The sequence below is a fragment of the Triturus cristatus genome, chromosome 2_1 (assembly GCF_964204655.1).
Source record: "Triturus cristatus chromosome 2_1, aTriCri1.1, whole genome shotgun sequence".
Classification (NCBI taxonomy): Eukaryota; Metazoa; Chordata; class Amphibia; order Caudata; family Salamandridae; genus Triturus; species Triturus cristatus.
The window spans coordinates 367,903,360-367,930,353 of NC_140581.1; the positions used below are offsets into that span (position 1 = coordinate 367,903,360).

A 26,994-nucleotide genomic window follows, 5' to 3' on the forward strand; every position below is an offset into this window, starting at 1 on the left:
TTTCAAAATGGGATGAAGAAACTGTCTCCTTGGGTAGCTAAAATATTTACATAAAAATACAAAATTTAGGTTATCTTGTGGAGACCTAAAGTCGCAGCCACAGGGCCCCCTCAGATTTAAGTGAGTATACCCAGACTGGGTGGCCAACAGGTGGTGAAGGTGGTTGAACCTAAATTGGGCCACCAAAAATCTATCTCTTGTGGTGGTGAGGGTTTCAGAGATAATTCTCCATGCCCTGTACTGAGTTCAGCAACATGTACCCTCTCACTGCAGGTTTCAAAAGCTCAATATTTTCACATTGGGCAGAGGCATACTTAAAGAATAAATCCTTTACTGTTTAGCTCTTGCGGGCTCTGTCGTGTTTGCAGAAGATGTCAGCCCCACCTACCCTGGTGAGGGGCTTCTTAACATACGATATCCAAGGAATTTGAAGCGCATGATCTAATGTCAAACAGTCTGACATAATCAGGCGATTAAGCTCAGTGCCTTTCCTGTTCCATATCTTCACCCAGAACAACAGGGGCTTCAGGGTTACCAGATCGAACAAATAATTTACTCCCAAGTTGTTCGTGTTCGGAGAATGAGGAGGTGCTCTGGGGGACCCTCAAAATTTATCTCAACTTGTTTTGGGCAAGATGTTGCTTGGGCACCGGGGTGTATCCCCTTACTTCGCTACCATATAAAACCTTTGATGTACATTTGGACTGGTACAGCTTTAAAAGCATGCCTGGCGACCACGATCCCAATCTCTGGGTATAGATAGCAATAGCCCCTGTTGATTTATTCATGTCGCCCACTTTTCTCTCGTAGCAGTATCCAGTTCAATTTTGCGTCAAACAGGGTTACCAAATAAGAGAAAGCCAGGGGGCCTTTGCTAGAGCGTGGGGGCCTGCCTTGAATATTTTTTACCTAGTGAACTGAGGGCCAACTTCCAAAACGTAAGATTTTGTAAAGTTGACTGTCTGGTCTAGTCTGTCCATGAAAGAACCAAACCTGTCAATTAAAGCCTGCGGACCCATTGCTGTGCGTGCCATAAGCTCTGCGTCATCTGTGTACAGTAGAACTGGCTATCCTTTCTTGCCAATTCTAGGGCAGACTGTCTGTAGAGAAGAGGGGGCGACTTCTAGTAAGTTGATATAAATTGTAAACAAAAAGGAGGCTAGAATGCTTACGGACACCGCATGTGCATTTGAACTGTTGAGAGAGGCCCAACCCCTGAGCGTATCTAACCGCTGCCTTCGTATGTGCATGAAGATCAATAAAATAATATCCGGGTCAACAGCTAGAGAGTTTAATCACCCAATCAAAATCTGACGTGAGGTCCAGAAATGTAAAAGCAGGGGCCTAGGTTGTACTATTGTGTATTTGTTGACTAGTAAATAGAGATTAAGACATTGCTCAGTAGTTGATTTACCAGTGCGAAAACCGAACTGCACCTCGGGTATTAGCATGTTGATAATCTAGTCAACAAGACCTTGCCCAGGACCTTAACTACTGCGTCAATAAGGGAGATGGGACTATAGCACTGCTGGTTGTCCTTATCACCCTTCTTAAAGATAGGTATACTAGAGGCAGATGACCAAGATGGCAGGGTCCCTTCCATTGCTGCTGCATTTAATACCATAGTTGAAACTGGACCCCAAACCTCAAAATTGTCCCGAAAAAGGTCTGTGGGAATTAAGTCGGGTCCTGGGGCCTTATTACGGGACAATCCTTGGATTCCCTGACATACTTTCTCCAGGAAAAGAATATTAGTGTTGCCCACTGTCATTTTGACCTTGGCTAGACTCCCTTCGTTCTGTCCAATCTGAAAGAAACACGTTAGTTAGATTCCTCACCTTAGAATATCCCCAGGCGTCAGACTGGATCCAGAAGATTTTTCATCAGCAATACCCCTTGCGCGTCGCTAGGCGTCGTCTGCGGCTCCGCGTCCGTCGTCGGCATCGTGCGCCGGAATGACGTCGTCTGAGTACTTGGATGCCGCCCTCGCGCGCTGACGTCAGTTCTTCTTTTTTCCGCGCCAGTAAGCGTAGATCCGGGAGAGCTACCCCTTTAGTCACTTTTTGACTAACTTTTTCGATCCTTTTTGATCTTGTCTCTACTCCGGTGCCGGTAGGATGCCTGGTTTTAAAGCCTGTGCTGACTGTATCCGCTTGATGTCGGTTACGGACCATGCTGGTGCCTTTACTGCTTGGGCCTCGACCACGACGCGGCGTCGTGTTCGGACTGCAAGGCCCTGACCTCGAAGGCTAGACGGGAGCGGTCCCGTAAGCTTCTCGGGATGCGCCACTCGGCTCCGCGCCCCTCTCGATCCCGGTCCAGGAGGAGGTCCAAGGATCTGTCGCGGAGCCGCAGCCGACGTCCTCATCGGTCGTCGGGATCCAAGTCTTCGGGTAAGTCGAAGCACTCCAAGAAGTCCAAGAGGCGACACCGCTCTTCGGACTCCCCTCGCCGGTCGCGCGACTCGGCCGAGGGTCAGGGTGGTTCCACCCCTGCGGCTCCGGCGGAGCCGCAGGCGCCGCGCAAGTCCCCATACCTGCCGGTCCCTGGGACTGACGCGACGCCGGCGAATGTCAGTGCCTTCCTCTCGGCCATGAGGAACCTGGCTCCGCCGTCGACGCCCGCTGGCGCGCCTTCAGGCCCCGCGGACCCGACTGGGCAACCTTGCCTGCCGGCGGCTCCGGCCCTGGCGCCGTCGACGGCTCCGGCCTCGACGCCGCAAGCGCCCGAGGGACCCGTTCCGGAGTCCCCGCCGACGCCGGTCGACCTCGTCACGCCTCCTCCGCCGACACCGGTACCACCTCTGACTCCGCTCGGCGTCGAGCCCCAGTTCAGCCCCACTCCGGGCCCGGCGCAGATACGGCGTCGATGGACGCCGCGTTCGGCGCCGTTGGAGACACATTTTGTCTATCGCCCAGCGCCGATCCTTCCTCCTGCATACCAGGAATGGGATGATGGGGGCGAATGGGAGGGATCCGAGGATCCTATGGCCGCTCAGGCTCAACTGTCACAGGACTGGGCAGGTGAACTGGGGGAGGCCAGTGGTCTGGATACCTCTCCGGACATTGGATTCATCTCTCCTCCGACTGTGGCTTCGGAGGAGGGTGCTGCTTTCTCTGTGGTGCTGCGCAAGGCGGCCGCAGCCCTTGGGCTAGAGCTACCTGCCGTGGCTGTGAGGACTAACGTCCTCACTGAGGTGCTTCAGTCTGCAGCAAGCTCCACTGAGCCTCTGCTGCCATTCAATGAGGCCCTCACTGACGTTCTGCAGGGCACCTGGTCCAAGCCCTCCACAGTTCCTCCTGTGGATAGGAACGTAACCAGGCGCCACCGCCCTGCTCCGGGCGACCCTAGTTTTCTGTCCCAACACCCTACCCCCGAGAGCCTGTTTATCCAGGCCTCTACCTCCCAATCCTCCTTCCCGACCGCTCCACCGGACCGGGATTCCAAGAGGCTGGAACAGTTCGGCAAAAAGCTGTTCTCCTCCCTTAGTTTGGGTCTGCGGTCTTTGAACACCGCCTGCCTCTTGGACCGTTATTCCCACTCTCTGTGGGATACGGTGGAGGACTTGCTGCCCCTGTGTCCGGAGGAGGTCCAGACACGACTTACCCAGGCTCTGGCCGATGGGAGGGATGCAGCGCGACATGCTATCCGATGTGGGCTTGACACTACGGACTCGCTGGGTAGGGCGATTTCTACCACGGTGGCGCTTAGACGTCACGCCTGGCTGCGGTCCACGTCCTTTTCGGGCGATGTCCAGAGCCCCCTCATGGACATGCCCTTTGATGGCACTCGCCTTTTCGGCGAGAAAGCGGACAGTGCGCTGAATCGCTTTAAGGACTCCCGGGCTACGGCCAAGTCCTTGGGCCTCTCGGCCCCGCGGTCGCAAACTTCTGCCTTTCGCCCCTTTCGTGGCCAAGGAAGGGGTGCCTCCTCGCGTGCGCCTAGTCACCAGCCGCAGAACCAACCTGCGCGCGGTCGCGGACGTTATTTCCGCCGAGGCGGTTCTGGAGGACGACGCGGTCAGCCCACATCCACCCCGGCAGCATCCGCCTCAAAGCCTTCCTAGTCCGAGCTTTCCGGCCCATTCCTCGCCAGTGGGCGGCAGAGTTCGCCATCACCTGCTCCACTGGCGGTCCATCACATCGGACAGGTGGGTGCTGCAAATCGTCCGAAGGGGCTACTCCCTCCCCTTTGAGACGAGCCCTCCAGCCATGCCACCGCAGCACCACTGTATCTCGAGGGATCATTTGAATCTTCTCCACGAGGAAGTTTCGGCCCTCTTGGCCAAGGGGGCCATCGAGCGCGTTCCGAGCCCAGAAGTAGGTCTTGGTTGTTATTCCCACTACTTTCTGGTTCCCAAGAAGGGCAAAGGGGGCATACGCCCTATCTTGGACCTCCGGAACGTCAATGCCTTCCTCTGGAAGGAAAGGTTCAAGATGTTAACTTTGGCTCAGGTTCTAGCTGCCCTAGACCCTGGAGACTGGATGGTAGCGTTGGACTTGCAGGACGCATATTTCCACATCCCCGTCCTGCCGGCCCACCGGCGTTACCTGCGGTTCACGGTGGGCCAAGAGCACTTTCAGTTTACCGTGCTCCCCTTCGGCCTCACCAGTGACCCTCGGGTGTTCACGTAAGTGATGGCAGTGGTCGCAGCTCATCTGCGCAGATCAGGGGTTCCAGTCTTCCCCTATCTCGACGACTGGTTGTTGAAGGCGGGCTCGCCCCAGACAGTCGTCTCCCACCTCCAGACTACGGCGGATCTCCTGCATTTGCTGGGATTTTCCATCAACGTGCCGAAGTCACACCTGAGCCCCTCTCAGAAGCTCCTCTTCATCGGAGCGGTTCTCGATTCGGCGCAGTTCCGGGTCTATCCGCCGGAACAGCGGGTCCGGGATATTCAGGCCCCGATTTTCATCTTTCGGCCTCTATCCTGGGTTTTGGTCAGGCTAGTGTTGCGGCTTCTGGGGCTGATGGCCTCCTGCATCCTACTAGTGCATCACGCCAGGCGGCGCATGCGGGCTCTGCAGTGGGACCTGAAGTTTCAGTGGGCCCAGCATCACGGCAACCTGTCCGACCATGTCTTGATCTCGGAGGGCACTGCACGGCAGTTGCAGTGGTGGCTCAAGGACCGCGATTGGGTCAAGGGCAAGATCCTCTCCCTTCCCCAACCGGAGCATGTCGTAGTGACTGATGCGTCCGTCCCTGGGATGGGGTGGCCATATGGGAGAGGCGGAGATCAGAGGCCTCTGGTCTCCGGCGGAGTCTCGTCTCCACCTCAACCTGTTGGAGTTGAGAGCGATCCGACTTGCACTGAAAGCCTTCCTTCCCTCTGTCAGGGGAAGTGTCGTGCAGGTGTTCACAGACAACACCACCGCCATGTGGTATTGCAACAAACAGGGCGGGGTGGGGTCGTGGACCCTTTGTCAGGAGGCTCTGCGCCTCTGGACGTGGCTGGAACACCAGGGCGTCACCCTAGTGGTTCAACATCTGGCGGGCTCTCTGAACGCCAGAGCAGACGAACTCAGCCGCCGGTGCATGATGGATCACGAATGGCGTCTGAACTCCGAAGTGGCGCAAGGTCTCTTTCAGCAGTGGGGAGAGCCTTAGTTAGATCTTTTTGCCACCGAAGAGAACGCGCAATGTCAGCAGTTCTGCGCGTTGGAATTTCCAAGGCGACACTCGCTCGGCGACGCTTTTCGTCACGAGTGGAGTTGCGGTCTGTTGTACGCCTTTCCACCTATACCACTTCTGCCCAGAGTGCTGAAGAAGATCAGGCACGACCGGGCCCAAGTCATCTTGGTGGCTCCGGATTGGGCACGAAGGTACTGGTATCCCGAGCTACTCAGTATGTTGACCGATCCTCCCATACGTCTGCCCCTTCGGGAGGATCTTCTGTCGCAGCAGCAGGGGACGGTCCTCCACCCGAACCTGTCCAGCCTCCACCTCCATGCGTGGAGATTGAGCGGCGGCAGTTGATGCCATTTGACTTGCCTCCTGAAGTCTGTGATATCATTCTGGCAGCCAGGCGTCCCTCCACAAAGACGGTGTACGCCTGCCGGTGGAACAAATTTGTGGCATGGTGCACAGCAAAGGCTGTGGATCCCCTTTCCGCCCCTCTTTCTGAGGTTCTACTGTTTCTTCTTTCTTTGGCCCGGCAGGGCTCTGCCCTGGGCACCTTGAAAGGTTATCTTGCTGCCATCTCTGCCTTCTTGCGGCTTCCTGATCAGCCTTCTCTTTTCAAGTCCCCTGTAGTTACACGCTTTCTAAAAGGCATTACTCACACGTTCCCTCCTGTCCCTTTTGTAATGCCTCAGTGGGACTTGAATCTTGTTCTCACATTTCTAATGTGTGCTCCCTTTGAGCCTCTTCATAATTGTCCTCTTCGTCTGCTGACGCTTAAGACTGCTTTTCTGGTAGCCATCACCTCGGCTAGACGGGTGAGTGAGCTCCAGGCTTTATCATCAAAGCCTCCTTTTCTCTCTGTTCATCCGGACAAGGTTGTCCTTCGGCCTAGTCCCTCCTTTCTTCCGAAAGTGGTGACTCCATTTCATCTTGGGCAGTCTGTCACCTTGCCCACCTTCTTTCCGCCTCCGCATCCTTCCAAAGAGGAAGAGAGGCTCCACCGTCTGGACCCAAAACGTGTGCTCTCCTTTTATCTGGACCGCACAAAGCAGTTCCGGGTGGACGACCAACTTTTCGTTGGATACGTGGGTGCTAAGAAGGGCAAAGCTGCACAAACGGACCATCTCTCGGTGGGTCGTTTTGTGCATCAAAATTTGTTATTCCTTGGCAAAAAAAGGACCCTCCTGTTGGGCTGCGCGCCCATTCTACTCGGGCCACAGCGGCTACTACTGCTTTGGGACGGGGTATCCCTTTGCAGGACATCTGTCAGGCGGCGACGTGGGCTTCGCTACACAAGTTTGCCAGGCATTATTGCCTTGTCAGCCAAGTCAGGAGGGATGGCTTCTTTGGCCGTTCTGTCCTCGAGGACTTTCTGGTGTGATCTTGGTTCGCAGACCCACCACCAGGGTTGGTATTGCTGGGGTATCTATTCTAAGGTAAGGAATCTAACTAACGTGTTTCTTTCAGATGAACAAGTTACTTACCTTCGGTAACGATGTATCTGTAAGAAACATTAGTTAGTTAGATTCCTTACCGACCCACCCATCCTCCCCGTTCTGCGAACTGACATCTAGGGTTAAGGTTATCCTTTTCAGGCCCCTAGATTTTATTTTTGGCACCAGTGTCGGTCTTTGCATGGCTCTGCGTTCCTGGCGTGGAAAGCTATGTACAAGAACTGACGTCAGCGCGCGAGGGCGGCGTCTAAGTACTCCGACATCATTCCAGCGCACGACGCCGATGACGGACGCGGAGCCGCAGACGACGCCTAGCGACGCGCAAGGGGTATTGCTGACGAAAAATCTTCCGGATCCAGTCTGACGCCTGGGGATATTCTAAGGTGAGGAATCTAAATAATGTTTCTTACAGATACATCGTTACCGAAGGTAAGTAACTTGTTCATTATGCACAATCTCAAAATGCTCAACCCATTGTTGGGAGTTAATGTGATGGCATAATGCTGGTCCTGTAAGCTCCGAAAAGCAAGGCCTGTATATGACCTGCCAAAAAAGCGAGCTGTCCCTCATCTTGCCAGCTTTAGTAAGCTCATCCCATGCCTGTTTCTGTTATAGTTGCCTCTCTTTTTTTTCAAAGCTCCCTTGTATTCAAAGCGACAATTGCCACCTGCTCTCTATCACAAGGAGACTGCTTCAGAGCTTTCTTCACATGACCGAGGACCTGTGAGCACACTGGGCTGCTAACGGCTCCTGTGGTCGGATCCTGTGGACAGAGACCTTCTGAGCAATTAGAACAAAAGAGCCTAAAATCTCCTCCTCCAACACTAGAGAATCCAGGCAGGTGAATATCTCCTGCTGGCAGGCTGCCAAGAGTGAGAAATTAATAGCCTTGGGTATATCTGTGACCACTGCAAATGTCTCCCCTGATCAATTAGAGATAATCCTGGGAGCTTACAGGGACTCTCCGTTGCACGCCCAACCCCCTCAAATACCAGGGTCACTGAAGGTGCTGTGGGAGACGTTAAAGGTGGGCCATTGCTGGGAAGGTGAAACAAAAAATTGATAATCATGTCGCAGCCCCTCCCTTTGAATGTGGGGTGGATTTATAGTTTGTCTGGGTTAGTCATCTTGTCTGAAGTGAAGACAAAACTGTGTAAAAAAAAATAAAATAAAAAAAAAAACTATTAAAGCACCTTTATTAGTATGCTCCATATAAGTACCCTCTGATTGTGCAGTTTGGTTTACTATAGGTAGGATTTAGAACATTTAAATACAGATGAGTTAAAATCCCCTGCCAGGATAAGTTTCTGTTGGGCAAACCCCCCCACACCCCACCCCAATAATAAATCAATTGCACCACTTAGTGCTGAGAGGTTTGATGTCCCACGTGACTGCCTTTTTGTATAGTAAAAATTAATCAAAACCAGAGGAAAAGATTTCCCAGTGGATAGTTTAAAACCCTCTAATACAGGTGAGTCCCACTTTACTCCTTAATTGGGCCACAAAACCTGAGAGCAATTAAAGTAATTAGACCCCCGCTCGCTCTTCCAGCACTTGACCCTTCCGCTGGGCAAAAAAAGCCGTTTTATATCCCTCCAGAAAAACAATATTCTTTACTACCCATGTCTCTTGTAGGCAAATAATGTTGAAGGACTTAAAGATCCAGCTCGCATCTAGGAATTTTGCAGACAAACCTGCAACGTTCCAGGAGACAAGTCTTAAATCCATCCCAATGCCATGTGTCAGCCCTAGGTAGGAAGTTATGGACCCGACTATGGGTGCAGAGGCCCTGGGGTGTAGCCTACGGGAGCGATACACAGAGCCTGGGGATTTGAGTAGGTGCGGGGGGAGTAGGTGGTAATGAGATACCTTATTAATCAGTTAGTCTGTGGATTCCTGGTTGTGGGACGCTAACACGGGAACCCCAGTCATGGCCATAGTATAGGAGCAACAGGCCGGGGGGAAGATTGATTACTGGTAACAAAGAAACTTTGTCGGCAATACAAGGAGGATGGTCCGCTGCAACCGGGGTAGGCACAAGGAGGAGGCACGGACTATTGTGGGTAGGTGTGGTAAATGGAATGGTGTCATGGGGCTGAATGTGTGCTGACTGGCTCAAATTTTCAAGGAGTGTAGGATTACAAACACAACTGTCTGCGCCTTGGGTTATCAGTAGAGGACTCGTCCGCATGAGTAACATAGTGCTTTTGGGTACGGAAGGGGGTGCAGTGTCAATGGAGTACAATTTCTCTGATCTACTAAGCATTTCTCTGGATTCAGTTGCCAATATTAAGTTTTTTCCAGCTCGGAGTCATTAAGCCAGTGAGGATGCCTGTTAAATTTTGTAGAACAGGTGCCGAAAAGTTCTCCATGTACTCTGGTGGTAACTCGAATCTTGCCCGTGCACTCCCTTTGTTATAGTCGTCAATTAATCAGACTTTTTGGGTTTGCGCTTCCGTTTGGGGGCGGGCGAGGGCATCCTATCAGTGCTGGAGGGTGAAACCTGAGAAGCCCTGCTAATGGAGGGGCCAGGGAATGGGGCCTCAGAGCCGAGGATGGGGACGGCAGAAAATGGCAAAAAAGCAGCAGATACATTCCCCTGCATGTTTGGGGAATCAGTTTGCTGTGCCCCCAGAGGCAACAAAGGGGGGCTTCCGGGTCCCACTGACAGCAGTCTTTCAGCCCGGTCAATTTCCTTGTAAATGGCTCTCACTGCCTTTGCCAAAAAAGAGTCAATAGTAACGTGGCTTGAGACCATAGAAATCGTAGCAGGTACAGCATTCCTTTTCCCCATGATCACTTTACTGCCAGAAGTAATGGATAGATGACTTCACAGCACGGAGGTGAGAGAGTAGATAAGTTAACTAGTTACTGCGATGTCTTCTAGCTCGGGGTAAACTCTTGTGATCGCTTATGTTTTTATTTGTACTTTAATGATCCTGGTGATCAAAATAAAGTTATCATGATGTCGGTGAAATATAGAATAAAGTTTGTGTTTTTCATAGGTGGTATTTGTTGTAGTTGGATCTTGCACTGTTTCGTTGACTACCATATTTGTTCCCCAATTTCCCTAGTTTGTTTAAAACACCCCGCTAAGATGAGGCTTATATTTTTCCATTGATTTCTTTATATTAAGTGGTTTGTTATTTTTTGTATTGGTATTTTTAGTTGGACACTCAGTTTCTGTCAAGGGGCGAGTAAGAGATTCATGTTGACGGAGTTCCCACAGTGACGGTAGTAGAGGAAATGGAGATAATTTAATGTGCAACATGGCTTGGTTCAGGTATAAGTGTGTTCTTTCAGTGACTGATGAGGTCTGTGAACCTTGCAGTCGTTTTGTTGGTTAGAGTTTTTTCCAGGCAGTATTTGGATTAAGGCGATGTCATCCATACAAGAACTGTTTGAAATATTGAACTCTTATCTATTTGGCATTGATTCAGTGTTAAATACTGGCTGGTGTTAGTTACTACGTCGTATTAGTCTGTATAGATTTATGGTCTGTATTTCTGCTTTTAATGAGGGCACCTTTTAAGAGAGCAAGTGAAATTAGTGTTTCAAATTTGAGTTAGCGTTTAACTAATAGCACCCATAGCAGTTAAGACTTGATATACTGGAGGCGTATCTTCAGATGGTCCAGTCAGGATTAGACTGGAAGTGTTGATTGGAAGGGACAAATTTTGTGCTTGGACAGGTTGCCAGATGAATATTGAGAGGCTTCTTAGTTCATGTATTAAGGCTGAGTTATTCACAGTTATCCATTAGTCGAGATTTTACACTTGGGCTGTCTAAAGACTCCTCTAACCATCCTTCCTCACACCTGTGTACAGTCTCTGAATAAATAATCAGTGAAAGAAATTTGATTGATGCCGTTTATTTCTGATCTAGTTGTAATAAGGTATGTTAGTCTGTCTTTTGGCTTGGAGATATTGTCAGTGATTTTTGAGAGGTGATTTCCTGCTCCATGTGTATTCTGTTGGTTAGATTTTCTCAATTGCCATTCTAATTCGAAACCATGCTCTGTTGGTGGTTTAGCCAGTGGCTTAAGTTTTTTTTTTTTCTCTTTCTCAACTTGGGCCCTCGCCTTGTGCATACCGAATAGTCATGGTGCCGTCTTCCAAATAGGAATCATCTGCTTGTATGTTGGTACCCATTGAAAAACTAACGCAGTCAGAGAGGAGAATAGATGTGGAGTTTCTAAGACTGCAACTGTGTTGGTCTGGCCTCCAATATAAATGTTTGAGGCTTGTTGCGTAGTCTGTGTGTACTCGGTTTTGAATGGCTTCTTGGTGTGTCTTTGTGAGCATGTTTTAATTTTATTTTATGGCCATGAATCTAACAGAGCGAGGAAAATGGATTAGGTTCTTGACCGGTTTTGTTTAGTTTTGAGTTCAGAAACCAGATGCAGGTATGGATGATTAATGCAATTAGTGGTCTGCTCATAGTGGTAGCATTATCAGCCGGGTCTAATGCGTCCATTGCAGGGGCCTGTGTTCGACCTCATGGTCACAGGTTCAAATCCCGGCGGGTCCACTCAGCCTTTCATCCATCTGAGGTCGAGAAAATGAGTTCCATTGAGCTGGGTAACAATGAACATCTGTTCAGCGCCAAGAGACCTCTGGGTGAACGTGCGCTTTACAAATACGCATGTTATGTTATTTCGGCAGTATTTTGGTTGATAGTAGTCCAGTACACAAAATGTAGCCAGTAACACCAGATAAAAATTGCTGAGAATTTGAGCTACCTAATGGTAGTGAACACTTAGGCACTTCTGCTACTGCTATCTGCTTCTTTACCTCCACCTGCTTCTTTACCGCCATTCCCTCCTAGTCCAACACAATGATTGGAGTGCAAGGTACGGGTAGATAGAGCAAACTACAAATTGCAAATCAGAGCGTTCTGTCACCGATAGCTTAATAATTGCCAGCGAATCCCGCTTGGAGAATGCTTTGCAAGCTGAAGTGCGACCCATCTCCCACCCCTCCTCCTTCTGCTTCAGCTCCTTGGCGGATGCCAACACCAACTGTCCCAGCTGCCAAAACGCCCACACGCGAGCTTTGGCATGAGCACAGGCTGTGTCGGGGTCACATTTTCACCCCTTTTGTTGCATACAGTACCATCACTTTTGCTCCTTCGCATTTTGCAGTAGGTTTTAGGCTATTTTTTTCATTTATTCTGATGAAGGTACGCAAATTCAAATAGATTTGACTGGTTCCATTTTTTTTAATACTTAGGAATCTCTGAATCTGTTGAAAGAAACACTTGGCTGCCTAGAAATCGAAGTTCTGGATTTGAAGGTATGGTTTTAAAATATGAATCGCAAATATTGTGTTTGGGCTTCTGATTCTATACTTGGGGTTATGCACTTCTCCGACTTATTTGACCTTTATATATTTCAAATCTATATTGTACAAACATGGTATCCTTTCTTTCTAAAAGTATAACTTTGACTATTTTGATGCATGTTAATCTTCTAATGACATTTCCAGCCTGGCCATTTGGTCTAAAGTCTCAAATTATTTCCTTAATGCAGGGTGTGAGAAGTTGGCCTGATATGTAGTGCTCACTATTCTAGTGATCACTGTGTATCATTCCAAACGACCCTTATTGATGATTGGTTGTAGGTCAACCTTATAGACCAGCTATCCTAGTAGCGTGGACAAGAGCAGTCTTCAGGCTAAACTCTAGAGGGCGTGTTAAGCCAGCTGTTTACCATCACATATACCCCTTGAACACCAAGTGAAAGGACACCACACAAGTTATGAAAATAAAGGATATTTATTTATAACAAGACTACCCTGGCTCTTTATGAGTCAGGGAGCTAAGCACAATACAAAACTCTTATGAAAATACTTCTGGTTGCACAATTTACACAAATGCCCGAAGGGCACAAAACCATTTACACTGCAAGTGGAATGGGAGAGGTTAGAAAGTCTAAAGTTACTGATTCCGGAGGAATCCGATCAGTGGGACTAAACGGAAAAGGAGCTGGACACTTGTAGAGTGAACCTACGATGGAGCACCGAGATGCTCGAGTTACCTAGCCCAGAGGCTGCGGCTGCGTGGGGTTCAGCAAGATGTCGGGAGTCCTCGTTGTAGTCTTGGGTGCCTGAAAGAAGAAGTTGCTGGCAGGCGACCAGTGTCGATGTTCAGCGAGATCCAAGCCTGGATCGGTGATGAAGGAAACCTGAAAGCAGAGGGGACTCAGTTCTCAACCGCTAGCCAGCAATCGTGTGGGCACCAGGAAGGTACCGGATGAAGTCACCTCGACCAGGTGAGTGGATGATGTCGGACTCGGCTGTTCCTCGGACCAGGAGGCGCGGCGGCGACCAGGATGGAGGGCGAGCTGTCCCACGAAGGTGTCTGCTGTTGATGATGCTGGGCCCAGGAGTGGGGCAGCAGGTCTTGGCAGTGGCAAGCCCACGCGGTGGAGTCAAGCTGGCGTCTGGAGTGGACCAGGAGGGTCCGAGGTACTCCTCTGTTGTAGGGGAGCAAGAGCCAGTCTGGAGCAACCAGACCAGTGATGAAAAACTGTCGTGGTGCGTCGTGAAGAGGGCCACAAGCCGGTCGGCGAGTGGCCGGACAACGCGGTGAGCAGCAAGGAGCAGAAGGGCCCCCACGCAGATCTCGTGGATGCTGGGGAGGCAGACTTCGGTGCTGGAGCCGCTCAGGGTTAGGGCTTCTCAAACCCTAGGTGCACTCACTCGAGATTCCCTCGGTGGGCGTGCTAGATAAGCGTCGTGCAGGTTCTGAAGATGGCCGGTCCCGCAGGTGTTGTCACACCTACGAATCTCAGCTGGGCTGATGATGTAGGTAGAGGTCCGAGATGGCAGGGAACCCGGGTCTCGTCGAGCTGGGCAGTCTTGATCCGTAGGAGAGACGTACAGCAAACCGCAAGCGCTTAGGTGGTGCCTGCTAGTGCAGGGTGGCTACTCCTTAGCCACAAGGGAGAGTCTTCAGAAATAGTCAAGAGTTCCTTTCGTGGAAAGTAGTTCAAGATTCAGAATTATCCAATTTGGGAAGGGGACTCGCTCCTACCTTTATTCTAGGAAAAGGGGCTGGCCCGTGACTAGGTCCTACCTATGGGTGGGACCAGGAGGGGGGTGGTTACACCCCTATCCTTTGTCCGGCTTCGCCCCAGCTCAGGGGCTGGGGTGCCCCCGAAACTGGTTTGAGCCGGGCTATACACAGTGAGCACCGGGGTGCCACTTGCAATCACCTTCCTTTCAGCCCTGCCTACCTTGGATACACCAACCCTGTCTGGGACGGTGCGAACACCGCCCTCGACAGGAAACCCTTTGTCCAAGCTCCCCTCGCTGGAAGGTCTCCCAGCAGCAGGAGGTCAGACTTGTGTCTGGTGGCAGCATCCATTTTGTGATGCTGAGGCTTGAGTCAACTTTAACCGGGGTTCAAGGTTACTTCCATGTCGTGTACCTCTAAAAGGGTGGAATGCTAACCCCGTCGCCAGAATTGGGCAGGGGTTCGTATTCCAATTCGTATGACACCTTACTCGACATGTGTGGGTGATGCGATGCCAAAGTTAGCAAATAACCGCGAGGATTATAATGCATTTTAAGGTAGTTGGCACGCGTCACCATGGAACGGCTATTAGGACTTGGTTCCGCAAGCCGTCGACGGGCCCAGCTCGCGCCAGAGCACCATCCCACATGATTCCCAGCACTCTGCCTTCAGGATTGATAAGGCCTGCCATAGGAGTGACTGACAGGAATCCATGTGTCCATTTTAAGGTTAGGCATAGGAATACTACACCTACAGCAACGGGTGATTACACCACCTTGCCCCAGCTGTCGTGCAGCCAGTTGTGTCAGATTTGGGTGGCCATCCAGGGGTGGCATAATACATGCTGCAGCCCCTGGTAGGCCCTGGGTACACCGATGCCCTGGATACCTGTGGTATGCTGAGACAGGGACTGACAAGGCGGCCCAGTTCCAATTAGTGGATGCACCTAATGTACATGTGTGTTAATTTCGAGAGAGAACAGCTAGGCTGTGGGTCTGATTGGCAGGCCCACAGCCAGGGAAAGTCGTAAACCAATAAAGCAAAAGCAAAAAATCTGGGTGATCATAGGATTGCAGACCCTACTCTCCTACACGGGATTTATTTTCTTATATCCCTTCATTCTAAAGGACAAGAAAGTTCCAGCATGCTTGCAATTGCCATAGCTAGTTTTTATTTTATCCTACTAGTAGATCTTAGGCAGGTAGTTAACAGATTCAGCATTTTTATTTCCTCCCTGTTCTGTGGTGCTGGTGTCCCGTCCACAGGCTTAGTACAACATATCCGTTTGACAGGAGAAAAAATTAACATATCTTTTCTTAACTGATATGCAGGTGTTTTCACAGACTTACACCGACCCTTGTCTCTTTTGGTGAATTCAGAACTTGTTACAGTCTTTTGCTGTAGATCAAGGTTTCCTCCTTCTGGATCATATTTCAATACACCAAATGTGCATGGAATTAAATCTGCCATAGATCTTAATTGCTTTCCTAGGTCTACAATATACATGCATACCCCTGATCTAGTGACTAAGGAGATGACAAACCATGGCCCTTCTTAAATAGGAAACCTCGTAGTAGCAAGGGCCTTCATGTCATAAGCTAATTCACAACCTGGTGTGTCTCAATGAGACTAGCCCAGAGTCCTGCTATGAATGATCGCTGGTGATCTCACCATCTGCCAAAGATGCTGACTCTGGATGGCGCTTCCCACATAGCAAGTGAAGGGACCAAGGAAAGCATTCAGAGATGTGGTAGCTTTGTGGACAGAAAGATGTGATTATTAAGCTTGCAAATAGGTGAAAAGTATGTTAACAAATGTTCCTAAAGTCCAAAGATCTGAAGCACTGAGCATTTTTCTAGAGACGGAAGTGATGTTGAGAATGGTGCAGGAACAATGGCAGAATTAACTTGGTGTAGTCTCGTAGAGAGTACTGTTAATTAAGGTAAATTTAAAAGGTGGTAGATGTGAGAAACTCTCAAATGGATATGCATGGAAAAATACATGAGGTAGGTACTGGGCAATGAGAACGTGAATTCAAGCTTGGACCTTTTGCTTCTTGGTTTTTCTGATGAGAAGGTAATGCACAGTGAAGTGGAGATGATGGTGAAAAAAGTTAATCAAATTTTTGCTGACGAAGACACATTCTTGAGCAGGACACTCAGTGGTCAAAACAATAGGCAATATCCTGGGATGAAAGCAACTGAATTGCAAATGAGGCTGCTGGGTAAGATGAGAAGACTAGAGCCAATATCCCATCAAGGAATGGGAACCTCAGTTCAAGATTTCCACATATACCCAAAAACGGTAGATGGAGTATTTCCCTTTTTCCCTACCCTTAAGATGCGGAGTCCTTGAGATTGGGCTCCTCCCAGTTGACAGATCATGAGAAGCATCATGCGAGAAGTCGGGAATATGAACCTCCTAGTCTTCCAAAAACATACTATTGATTTATTGCAAGATTGATCACAAGCCAACTTGAACACGCACTCCATGTTATCACCTTGGGAGTTTTGTAGGAGGCATATTTGATTCAGGTGGGTCTTTCCCTTTGCATTGTGATTCCAGATGGATTCTAGGCTGTACAAGATATGTACACTGGTGGATAAGGGTAGGTCCTAAAACTGCGAAGAGAAAATCCACAGACGCAGATGAGAGAATCCCAACACAGAAAACTGGAGATCCATCACCAAAGAAGGAAGAGATAGATTGATCTTGGAAACCCAGAGAAAAGTGGGAGAAAGCAAGACCATCATGCTGGTTGATGTGCGAAGGAGAGACTCTGGCGCTTATCATAGCCCTTCCCACCAAAGTTGTAACATCTTACAAGCTAGTGCATTGACAGATACAGTACACAGGGCTAAACTACTTAAGATTCTTTTTTATGATTTGAAACTGAGGTCCACATAAAATACAATAAAGATTTAAAAGACAATACATACAATATACAGTACATAGAGCTCAGAAGTACAAGATAAAAACAAATGGTAGCATCTTCAAAATAATGGTCACAAACCAGTTTCCGTAAATTTTAGCTTCCTTTATTCCAACCCCTGCCAGAAGAAGACATCCAACACGATCCTTACATCCTCGGCCCCATTACATACCTACCATTCCACCATTCTAGAGCACAAGGTAGAGTTCTACAATTAACTCTATACTTCCCATAAGAGGTGCTCTAAGCAACAATACTACGCAATCCCCCCTTTAAAAGAAAACAATATATATATTTCATATAACTACAATCAAACATTTCCAAACCCTTTTGGTTTTGTTAAAATTCTTCCTTTTGATGTTTTTATCACTTGGGTTTCACTACTATTGCAAATTGGGCCATCAGTACTGGTCGTACATTGTACATTTTTCTCCAAGAGTTTCCTTTAACATATTGTTGGTATTTTCAGTGCAACATTCTTCTACACACTCGGATCTTTTTAATATAAATCAAGTTCATTTGCATTAGTGTCCTGGTTTAGATAATTATCCCGGGACACATCAAACGTCCAACCACCAAACATTTCTGGAATTGTCCTCACTATTGTGAGAAGTTGGCCTGATATATGATGTCACTAGTTCTACTGTACACCTTGTATCAGTCCAAACAACCCTTATGGTGATTGGTTGTAAAGTCAACCTTATAGACCAGCTATCCTAGTGGTAGCATGGACAAGAGCAGTCTTAGGCTAAACTCTGTATGGCATGTGAAGCCAGCTGTCAAACCATTTGCAATCCCTTGAATACCAAATGAAAGGACACCACAACAGATGTATATAAAAATAGAATGTATTTATTCTAGTCAAAATACCCTCAGCACTCTTTATGAGATACGAGGTAAGTACAACACCGTCTTAATCTGAAAGAAACACGTTAGTTAGATTCCTCACCTTAGAATATCCCCAGGCGTCAGACTGGATCCGGAAGATTTTTCGTCAGCAATACCCCTTGCGTGTCGCTAGGCGTCGTCTGCGGCTCCGCGTCCGTCGTCGGCGTCGTGCGCCGGGATGACGTCGTCGGAGTACTTAGACGCCGCCCTCGCGCGCTGACGTCGGTTCTTCTTTTTTCCGCGCCAGTAAGCGCAGATCCGGGAGAGCTACCCCTTTTAGTCAATTTTTGACTAACTTTTTGATCCTTTTTGATCCTGTCATATCGACACCGGTGCCGGTAGGATGCCTGGGTTTAAAGCCTGTACGGACTGTAGCCGATTGATGTCGGTGACGGACCATCATCGCCGGTGCCTGTACTGTTTGGGCCTCGACCACGACGCGGAGTCGTGCTCGGACTGTAAGGCCCTGACCTCGAAGGCTAGACGGGAGCGGTCCCGTAAGCTCCTCGAGATTCGCCACTCGGCTCCGCGCGCCTCTCGATCCCGGTCCAGGAGGAGGTCCAAGGATCGGTCGCGGAGCCGCAGCCGATGTCACCATCGGTCGTCGGGATCAAAGTCTTCGGGTAAGTCGAAGCATTCCAAGAAGTCCAAGAGGCGACATCGCTCTTCGGACTCCCCTCGCCGGTCGCGTGACTCGGTTGAGGGTCAGGGTGGTTCCACCCCCGCGGCTCCGTCGGAGCCGCAGGCGCCGCGTCCGTCCCCATACCCTCCGGTCCCTGGGACTAACGCGACGCCGGCGGAAGTCAGTGCCTTCCTCTCGGCCATGAGGAACCTGGCTCCGCCGTCAGCGCCCGCTGGTGCGCCTTCGGGCTCCGCGGACCCGACTGGGCTGCCTTGCCAGCCGGCGGCTCCGGCCCCGGCGCCGTAAGCGCCCGAGGGACCCGTTCTCGAGCCCCCGTCGACGCCGGTCGACCTCGTCACGCCTCCTCCACCGGCGTCGACTCCGGTTCCACCGCCGACGTCGACCCCGATCGACGTCGTGCCCCAGGCCAGTCCCGCTCCGGGCCCGGCGCCGATGGACGCCGAGATCGGCGCCGCTAGAGACACATTTTGTCTACCGCCCGGCTCCGTTACTTTCTCCTCTACACCAGGAGTGGGATGATGGGGACTACTGGGAGGGATCCGAGGATCCTATGGCCCATCAGGCCAAACTGTCCCAGGACTGGGCAGATGAACTGGGGGAGGCCAGTGGTCTGGATACCTCGCCAGATACTGGATTCATCTCTCCTCCGACTGTGGCTTCGGAGGAGGGTGCTGCTTTCTCCGTGGTGCTGCGCAAGGCGGCCGCAGCCCTTGGGCTCGAGCTACCTGCCGTGGCTGTGAGGACGAACGTCCTCACTGAGGTGCTTCAGTCTGCAGCAAGCTCCACTGAGCCTCTGCTGCCATTCAATGAGGCCCTCACTGACGTTCTACAGGGCACCTGGTCCAAGCCCTCCACAGTTCCTCCTGTGGACAGGAACGTTGCCAGGCGCCACCGAACTGCTCCGGGCGACCCCAGTTTTCTGTCCCAACACCCTATCCCTGAGAGCCTGGTTATCCAGGCCTCCACCTCCCAATCCTCTTTCCCGACCGCCCCGCCGGACCGGGATTCCAAGAGACTAGAGCAGTTTGGCAAGAAACTGTTCTCTTCCCTTAGTTTGGGCCTGCGGTCTTTGAACACCGCTTGTCTCTTGGACCGTTATTCCCAGTCTCTGTAGGATGCGGTGGAGGACGCGCTGCCCCTGTGTCCGGAGGAGGTCCAGACACGTCTTACCCAGGCTCTGGCCGATGGGAGGGATGCAGCGCGACATGCCATACGTTGTGGGCTTGACACCACGGACTCGCTGGGTAGGGCCATTTCTACCACTGTGGCGCTTCGACGTCACGCCTGGCTGCGGTCCACGTCGTTTTCCGGCGATGTCCAGAGCACTCTCATGGACATGCCGTTTGATGGCACTCGCCTGTTTGGCGAGAAGGCGGACAGTGCGCTGAACCGCTTTAAGGACTCCCGGGCTACGGCCAAGTCCTTGGGCCTCTCGGCCCCGCGGTCGCAATCTTCCGCCTTTCGCCCCTTTCGTGGCCAAGGAAGGGGTGCCTCCTCACGTGCGCCTAGCCACCAGCCGCAGAACCAACCTGCGCGCGGTCGCGGACGTGGTTTCCGCCGAGGCGGATCTGGAGGACGACTAGTTCAGCCCACATCCACCCCGGCAGCATCCGCCTCAAAGCCTTCCTAGTCCGAGCGTTCAGGCCCATTCCACGCCAGTGGGCGGCAGAGTTCGCCATCACCTGCTCCACTGGCGGTCCATCACATCGGACAGGTGGGTGCTAGCTCCCCTTCGTGACGACCCCTCCAGCCATGCCACGGCAGCACCACCGTATCTCGGGGGATCATTTGCATCTTCTCCACGAGGAGGTTTCCGCCCTCTTGGCCAAGGGGGCCGTCTAGCGCGTTCCGAGCCCAGAAGTAGGTCGTGGTTGTTATTCCCACTACTTTCTGGTTCCCAAGAAGGGCAAGGGGGGGCCTACGCCCTATCTTGGACCTCCGGAACGTCAATGCCTTCCTCTGGAAGGAACGGTTCAAGATGTTGACTTTGGCTCAGGTTCTAGCTGCCCTAGACCCCGGAGACTGGATGGTAGCGTTGGACTTGCAGGACGCCTATTTCCACATCCCCGTCCTGCCGGCCCACCGGCGTTACCTGCGGTTCACGGTGGGCCAAGAGCACTTTCAGTTTACCGTGCTCCCCTTCGGCCTCACCAGTGCCCCTGGGGTGTTCACGAAAGTGATGGCGGTGGTCGCAGCTCATCTGCGCAGATCAGGGGTTCCAGTCTTCCCCTATCTCGGCGACTGGTTGTTGAAGGCGGGCTCGCCCCAGGCAGTCGTCTCCCACCTCCAGACTACGGCGGATCTCCTGCATTTGCTGGGGTTTTCCATCAACGTGCCGAAGTCACACCTGGGTCCCTCTCAGAAGCTCCTTTTCATCGGAGCGGTTCTCGATTCGGCGCAGTTCCGGGTCTATCCACCGGAACAGCGGGTCCGGGATGTACAGGCCCCGATTCCCATCTTTCGGCCTCTATCCTGGGTTTCGGTCAGGCTAGTGTTGCGGCTTCTGGGGCTGATGGCCTCCTGCATCCTACTAGTGCATCACGCCAAGCGGCGCATGCGGGCTCTGCAGTGGGACCTGAAGTTTCAGTGGGCCCAGCATCACGGCAACCTGTCCGACCACGTCTTGATCTCAGAGGGCACTGCACAGCAGTTGCAGTGGTGGCTCACGGACCGCGATTGGGTCATGGGCAGGAGCCTCTCCTTTCCCCAACCGGAGCATGTCGTAGTGACGGATGCGTCCCTCCTGGGATGGGGTGGCCATATGGGAGAGGCGGAGATCAGAGGTCTCTGGTCTCCGGCGGAGTCTCGTCTCCACATCAACCTGTTGGAGTTGAGAGCGATCCGACTTGCACTGAAAGCCTTCCTTCCCTCTGTCAGGGGCAGTGTCGTGCAGGTGTTCAAGGACAACACCACCGCCATGTGGTATTGCAACAAACAGGGCGGGGTGGGGTCGTGGACCCTTTGTCAGGAGGCTCTGCGCCTCTGGACGTGGCTGGAACACCAGGGCGTCACCCTAGTGGTTCAACATCTGGCGGGCTCTCTGAACGTCAGAGCGGACGAACTCAGCCGCCGGTGCATGATGGATCACGAATGGCGTCTGAACTCCGTAGTGGCGCAAGGTCTCTTTCAGCAGTGGGGAGAGCCTTGGTTAGATCTATTCGCCACCGAAGAGAACGCGCAATGTCAGCAGTTCTGCGCGTTGGAATTTCCAAGGCGGCACTGGCTCGGCGACGCTTTTCGTCACGAGTGGAGTTGCGGTCTGTTGTACGCCTTTCCGCCTATACCACTTCTGCCCAGAGTGCTGAAGAAGATCAGGCACGACCGGGCCCAAGTCATCTTGGTGGCTCCGGATTGGGCACGAAGATACTGGTATCCCGAGCTACTCAGTATGTTGACCGATCCCCCGATACGTCTGCCCCTTCGGGAGGATCTTCTGTCGCAGCAGCAGGGGACGGTCCTCCACCCGAACCTGTCCAGCCTCCACCTCCATGCGTGGAGATTGAGCGGCGGCAGTTGATGCCATTTGACTTGCCTCCTGAAGTCTGTGATATCATTCTGGCAGCCAGGCGTCCCTCCACAAAGACGGTATACGCCTGCCGGTGGAACAAATTTGTGGCATGGTGCACAGCAAAGGCTGTGGATCCCCTTTCCGCCCCTTTTTCTGAGGTTCTCCTCTTTCTTCTTTCTCTGGCCCGGCAGGGCTCTGCCCTGGGCACCCTGAAAGGTTATCTTGCTGCCATCTCCGCCTTCTTGCGGCTTCCTGATCAGCCTTCTCTTTTCAAGTCCCCTGTGGTTACACGCTTTCTAAAAGGCATTACTCACACGTTCCCTCCTGTCCCTTTTGTAATGCCTCAGTGGGACTTGAATCTGGTCTTGACATTCCTGATGTGCGCTCCCTTCGAGCCTCTTCACAATTGTCCTCTTCGTCTTCTGACTCTTAAGACTGCTTTTCTGGTAGCCATCACCTCGGCTAGACGGGTGAGTGAGCTCCAGGCTTTATCTTCAAAGCCTCCTTTTCTGTCTGTTCATCCGGACAAGGTTGTCCTTCGGCCTCGTCCCTCCTTTCTTCCGAAAGTGGTGACTCCATTTCATCTTGGGCAGTCTGTCACCTTGCCCACCTTCTTTCCGCCTCCGCATTCTTCCAAATAGGAAGAGAGGCTCCACCGTCTGGACCCAAAACGTGCGCTCTCCTTTTATTTGGACCGCACAAAGCAGTTCCGGGTGGACGACCAACTTTTCGTTGGATACGTGGGTGCTAAGAAGGGGAAAGCTGTGCACAAACGGACCATCTCTCGGTGGGTCGTTCTGTGCATCAAAATTTGTTACTCTTTGGCAAACAAGGACCCTCCTGTTGGGCTGCGCGCCCATTCTACTCGGGCCACAGCGGCTACTACTGCCTTGGGACGTGGAGTCCCTTAGCCTGACATCTGTCAGGCGGCGACGTGGGCTTCGCTACACACGTTTGCCAGGCATTATTGCCTTGACAGCCAAGTCCGAAGGGATGGCTTCTTTGGCCGTTCTGTCCTCCAGGACTTTCTGGTGTGATCTTGGTTCGCAGACCCCCCACCGGGGATGGTATTGCTTGGGTATCTATTCTAAGGTGAGGAATCTAACTAACGTGTTTCTTTCAGATGAACAAGTTACTTACCTTCGGTAACGATGTATCTGTAAGAAACATTAGTTAGTTAGATTCCTCACCGACCCACCCATCCTCCCCGTTCTGCGAACTGACATCTAGGGTTAAGGTTGTCCTTTCAGGCCCCTAGATTTTATTTTTGGCACCAGTGTCGGTCTTTGCATGGCTCTGCGTTCCTGGCGCGGAAGGCTATGTACAAGAACTGACGTCAGCGCGCGAGGGCGGCGTCTAAGTACTCCGACGTCATCCCGGCGCACGACGCCGACGACTGACGCGGAGCCGCAGACGACGCCTAGCGACGCGCAAGGGGTATTGCTGACGAAAAATCTTCCGGATCCAGTCTGACGCCTGGGGATATTCTAAGGTGAGGAATCTAACTAACTAATGTTTCTTACAGATACATCGTTACCGAAGGTAAGTAACTTGTTCTTTAGGCATACATAAGTCACACAGGTAAGCAATACAGTTAGGCCCTAGGGGCCACGCAACCCATATACTAAGTGGTATAAGGACCACTGTCACGAACACAGGTTAGGCCTAGGCCTAGGGAATCGCTGGGGCTACACTATACTACCATTTGCTAGGCAGTGGGAGGCCCACGGGATTCAGGTGCAGAGTGGAAAAACTCACGCGTAATGCGTAAAAGTCGATAGAAATAGTAGTTTTTAGTAATAAAGAGTTTTAGGACACTTCGGAAGGAGCTAGGAGTTAGAGACTTGGAAACTAGACCCTAGGATAGTCAATACCCTTGTGAGCACCGAAGTACCCAAGTTACCTAGCCCACGGGCTGTGTGTGCATAGGTGTGAACTTGCGTCGGGTTTCGTCGTGGACTCCTATGGATGCCTTAAGGAAAGTTGCTGACAGGCAGTCAGTGAAGAGTGTCTGGTGGATTCCAAGGATGGAATAAAGAAGGAGGATACCTGCAAGCAAAGGGGACAGAGTCTAGGTCACCAGCCAGGAGCCGGGAAGGAACCAGGGAGGAACCAGGTGAAGAGGTGAAGCTTGTCGCAGCAGCCACGGGTACCAGGAGGCGTCGGACGACCAGAACCAGGAGACGAGCTGCCCCACAAAGGGTCTTGCTGTTGGCGGTGTTGATGTCTAGTTGGGATCCATCAAGCCTTGGCAAGCGCAACCCACGCAGGATGAAAGACTTGCTTCTGTTGCAGACCAGCAAGGCCTGAGGTGCTTCTCTTTCACAGGGAAGCAGGGGCCAGTCTGGAGGAGCCAAACCAGCAGTGGAAAGTTAAGGGTTCGTCGTCACAGAGGTTACTAGCCAACGGGTAAGTAACCGGACAGACGCGTCGAGCAGGAAAATGCAGAAGGGCCCCACGCAGAACTCTTGGAGTGTGGAGGGCTAATCTTCGGTGCAGATGGTGCTCAGGGTTGGGGCTTCTCAATCCCCCAGAGCACAACTTCGAGGATGCCTCAGAAGCTGCGCTGGAAGCTAGTAGCCAATTTTCCCAGGTAGCCGGTCCCATGTCTCTCGTCGCCTCCACGGATCTCAGCTTTGCTGTGGATGTGGATCAGGGTCGGAGAAGTCTGGAAGTCAAGGTGCTGGTCGGGCTCTGCAGTCGGTTCCTCGTAGAACTTGGGCACCATCAAGCGACCTGCCGTTTGCTTTGCCCATTTGCACAGGGTGGCCACTGCTTGGCCACAAGGGAGATTTTTCAGTCTTCTTCCGTAGTCGAATGTCGAAGGTCCAGAGTTTCTGTTCAAGTTGCAGTTTTTCAGGATAATCCAAAGTCCTAGGGACTCAGCTCTCTTATACTAATCTGGGGGGCTGGGTTACCTGCTAGGTCCCTCCTATGGGTGGGACCAGGGAGGGGGGTGGTTACACCTCCTTCCCTTTGTCCAGTTTCGGGCCAGGACTGGGGCTGGAGTGCCCCAGCACCGGTTTGAACCGGACTATGCATGCGACACCTTGTGTGCCACAGGCAGTGTCTCGTTTCATTCATCCCTCCCTGCCCCAATACACTAAGCCCTGGCAGGAAACCTATTGTCCAAGCCTCCCTCGCTGGAAGGACTCCCAGCAGCAGGAGGTCAGACTTGTGTCTGTGGCAGCAGCATCCATTTTGTGACGCTGAAGCTCTGGTTAACTTTAAACGGGTAGTAGGTTTCAACATGTCTTCTCCCTCTAGAAGGGGGGAATACTATCCTCATCGCCAGAAATTGTGTGGGGATAGTATTCCACAGTGTTACACCTTACACGACATGTTTTGATAAAGCCAAACCATAGTGTTCGAGGCATATGAGCTGCAGATCACACACTGAGGATAAGATCGCCATCTGGTGTTGGGCTCGGATGATTGCAGGTTGTTGTTGTCTTCGGAGAAGTCTTTGGTCACGAGGTTGGTGACTCCTCCCCTGGACAACAGTGCGCATGGGCATCCACTCCATCGGCAGATTGTTTTTTTCCGCCATTGGGTTCGGATGAACTTTTTTCCGCTCCAGCAGAAAACTTCCAGCAATCAATTTAACTCTTTAATCTTCATTTCATCGACGTCGACATCAACTCGGACCGGTTCCGGAAGCGGCTGATGGACAGGACACCCTTCAAAAAATGCCCCCAGTGTGGAGCGAAGTTCCCCCACAGTGACCACCACGAGGTTTGCAACCTCTGCCTGTCGCCGGAACACAACGAGTCCACCTGTCCAGCTTGTTCCGCTTTCCGTTCGAAGAAGACCCTCCGGGACCGAAGAGCTCGACGCCATATTATGGCCAAACCAGCTCCAGAACCGGAGGACATCTTTGCTCAAGATGTTCCCGAAGACGACACCGAAGATCTCGAGATCGTGTCCGAAGCCGACGATTCCGATGACCTCATCACTCCAGGGCAGCGTGTGAGTACCACCCCCCCTGCCCCTGCCCCATCCAAAAAAGCATTGGTCAAGACTCCGCCAGTTGGGCCCAGTCGCGACCGGAAATCCTCTTCAGAAGCCCCGCCCTCGGGCCCGGCTCCGAAGACAACTAAGCCTGTGGGTGGCTCGGGCTCGAGCAAACCTCACCTAATTGTGCCTTTAACACCCTCGGCACCCAAACACCCATTGTCGGCACCGAAACAGGCTCCAAGACCGAAATCTCCTTCGGCACAGAAACGTTCCTCGGCACCGAAGTCTCCACCGGCACCGAAACGTTCTTCAACATCGATGCCTGAAAGTCCGTCGGCACCGAAACCTCAGTCGGCACCGAAACCTCAGTCGGCACCGAAACCTCAGTCGGCACCGAAACCTCAGTCGGCACCGAAACCTCAGTCGGCACCGAAACCTCAGTCGGCACCGAAACCTCAGTCGGCACCGAAACCTCAGTCGGCACCGAAACCTCAGTCGGCACCGAAAAATCAGTCGGCACCGAAAAATCAGTCGGCACCGAAAAATCAGTCGACACCGAAAAATCAGTCGACACCGAAAAATCAGTCGACACCGAAAAATCAGTCGACACCGAAAAATCAGTCGACACCGAAAAATCAGTCGACACCGAAAAATCAGTCGACACCGAAAAATCAGTCGACACCGAAAAATCAGTCGACACCGAAAAATCAGTCGACACCGAAAAATCAGTCGACACCGAAAAATCAGTCGACGCCGAAAAATCAGTCGACGCCGAAAAAATCATCGGAGCCGAAAACTGCGTCCCCGCCGAAACAAGCTCATAAAGACCCGAAGCGGACGTCACAGACACCACCTTCGGAGCCAGATGATCTTTTTCGACCAGATCCTACTCAGAAGCGGATCTATATCAATCCTAAAACGGGACATGTGACTGCCATCCCATATAAAAAGCGGAAGCTGGACACTACACCTC

At 51.7% G+C, this 26,994-nt stretch overlaps 1 protein-coding gene across 4 annotated transcripts in view; it reads left to right on the forward strand.

Moving 5' to 3' along the window:
• The window catches only part of DDX4 (DEAD-box helicase 4), a 1,682,862-nt gene that overhangs the window by 211,410 nt on the left and 1,444,458 nt on the right, over positions 1-26,994 (forward strand). For all 4 annotated transcript variants that reach the window (XM_085631316.1, XM_085631317.1, XM_085631319.1 and 1 more), the window contains exon 4: positions 12,308-12,370. In XM_085631316.1, coding sequence (XP_085487442.1) covers positions 12,308-12,370 — 63 coding nt within the window. The remainder of the gene's footprint in view (positions 1-12,307; positions 12,371-26,994) is intronic.